The sequence below is a fragment of the Rhincodon typus genome, unplaced genomic scaffold, assembly GCF_021869965.1.
Source record: "Rhincodon typus isolate 14 unplaced genomic scaffold, sRhiTyp1.1 hic_rhity00000057, whole genome shotgun sequence".
NCBI classification, from domain to species: Eukaryota; Metazoa; Chordata; class Chondrichthyes; order Orectolobiformes; family Rhincodontidae; genus Rhincodon; species Rhincodon typus.
In genome coordinates, this window is record NW_025965695.1 from 16,329 (window position 1) to 17,187 (window position 859).

At 52.7% G+C, this 859-nt stretch overlaps 1 protein-coding gene across 1 annotated transcript in view; it reads right to left on the reverse strand.

Moving 5' to 3' along the window:
* Positions 1-69: 69 nt before the first annotated feature.
* Positions 70-859, reverse strand: part of LOC125488188 (kin of IRRE-like protein 1) — an 8,032-nt gene continuing 7,242 nt past the window's right edge. The window contains exon 5 of the mRNA XM_048621116.1: positions 70-361. Coding sequence (XP_048477073.1) covers positions 252-361 — 110 coding nt within the window. The 3' untranslated portion in view covers positions 70-251. The remainder of the gene's footprint in view (positions 362-859) is intronic.

Genomic DNA, 859 nt, shown 5'->3' on the forward strand with positions numbered 1-859 from the left:
CAGTGGGATTAGTTTGGGGATTGATACAGGGATATGGGGAGGGAGTGGGTCAGTGGGATTAGTTTGGGGATTGATACAGGGATATGGGAAGGGAGCGGGACAGTGGGATCAGTGCGGGACTCAGTCGTTTGTTTTCAATGGGGAATGTGTGACACTGGCAGTAGCAATCCCTGGGTGTGAATTCCTTAATCCCGGATGATGGAGCCCATCCCTGCGAGCGGATTGGCTCAGTCTGAGGGGAATGAGTTGACTCACCGGTATTGCTTAATAGCTGGGTTAGCACTGACCGCACATGTAAATACCACCCGATCCCCTTCCCGCACCTTCTGGGGGTAAATGGAGAGTGTGACACTCGGCAGGTCTGCAGCAAAACAAGAGGGAGAGAGAGTGAGGGCAACTGCAGGGAAAAACAGGAGCACACTGCTTTCTACTGGAAATGGGGAGATAGAGAGACCAGAGAGACAGGGAGAGATAGAGAAACCAGAGAGAGAGAGAGAGATTGAGAGGGAGAGAGAGAGAGAGACCAGAGAGAGAGCGAGAGAGAGAGCAGAGAGAGAGAGAGATTGAGAGAGAGAGACCAGAGAGAGAGAGACCAGAGAGAGAGAGATAGAGAGAGAGAGATAGAGACCAGAGAGCGAGAGACCAGAGAGCGAGAGAGAGACCAGAGAGTGTGAGACCAAAGAGAGAGAGAAAGACCGGAAAGAGAGAGAGAGGGAGACCAGAGAGAGAGAGAGACCAGAGAGAGAGCAGGAGAGAGAGCAGAGAGCGAGAGAGAGACCAGAGAGTGTGAGACCAGAGAGAGAGAGAGACCGGAAAGAGAGAGAGAGGGAGACCAGAGAGAGAGAGGGAGACCAGAGAG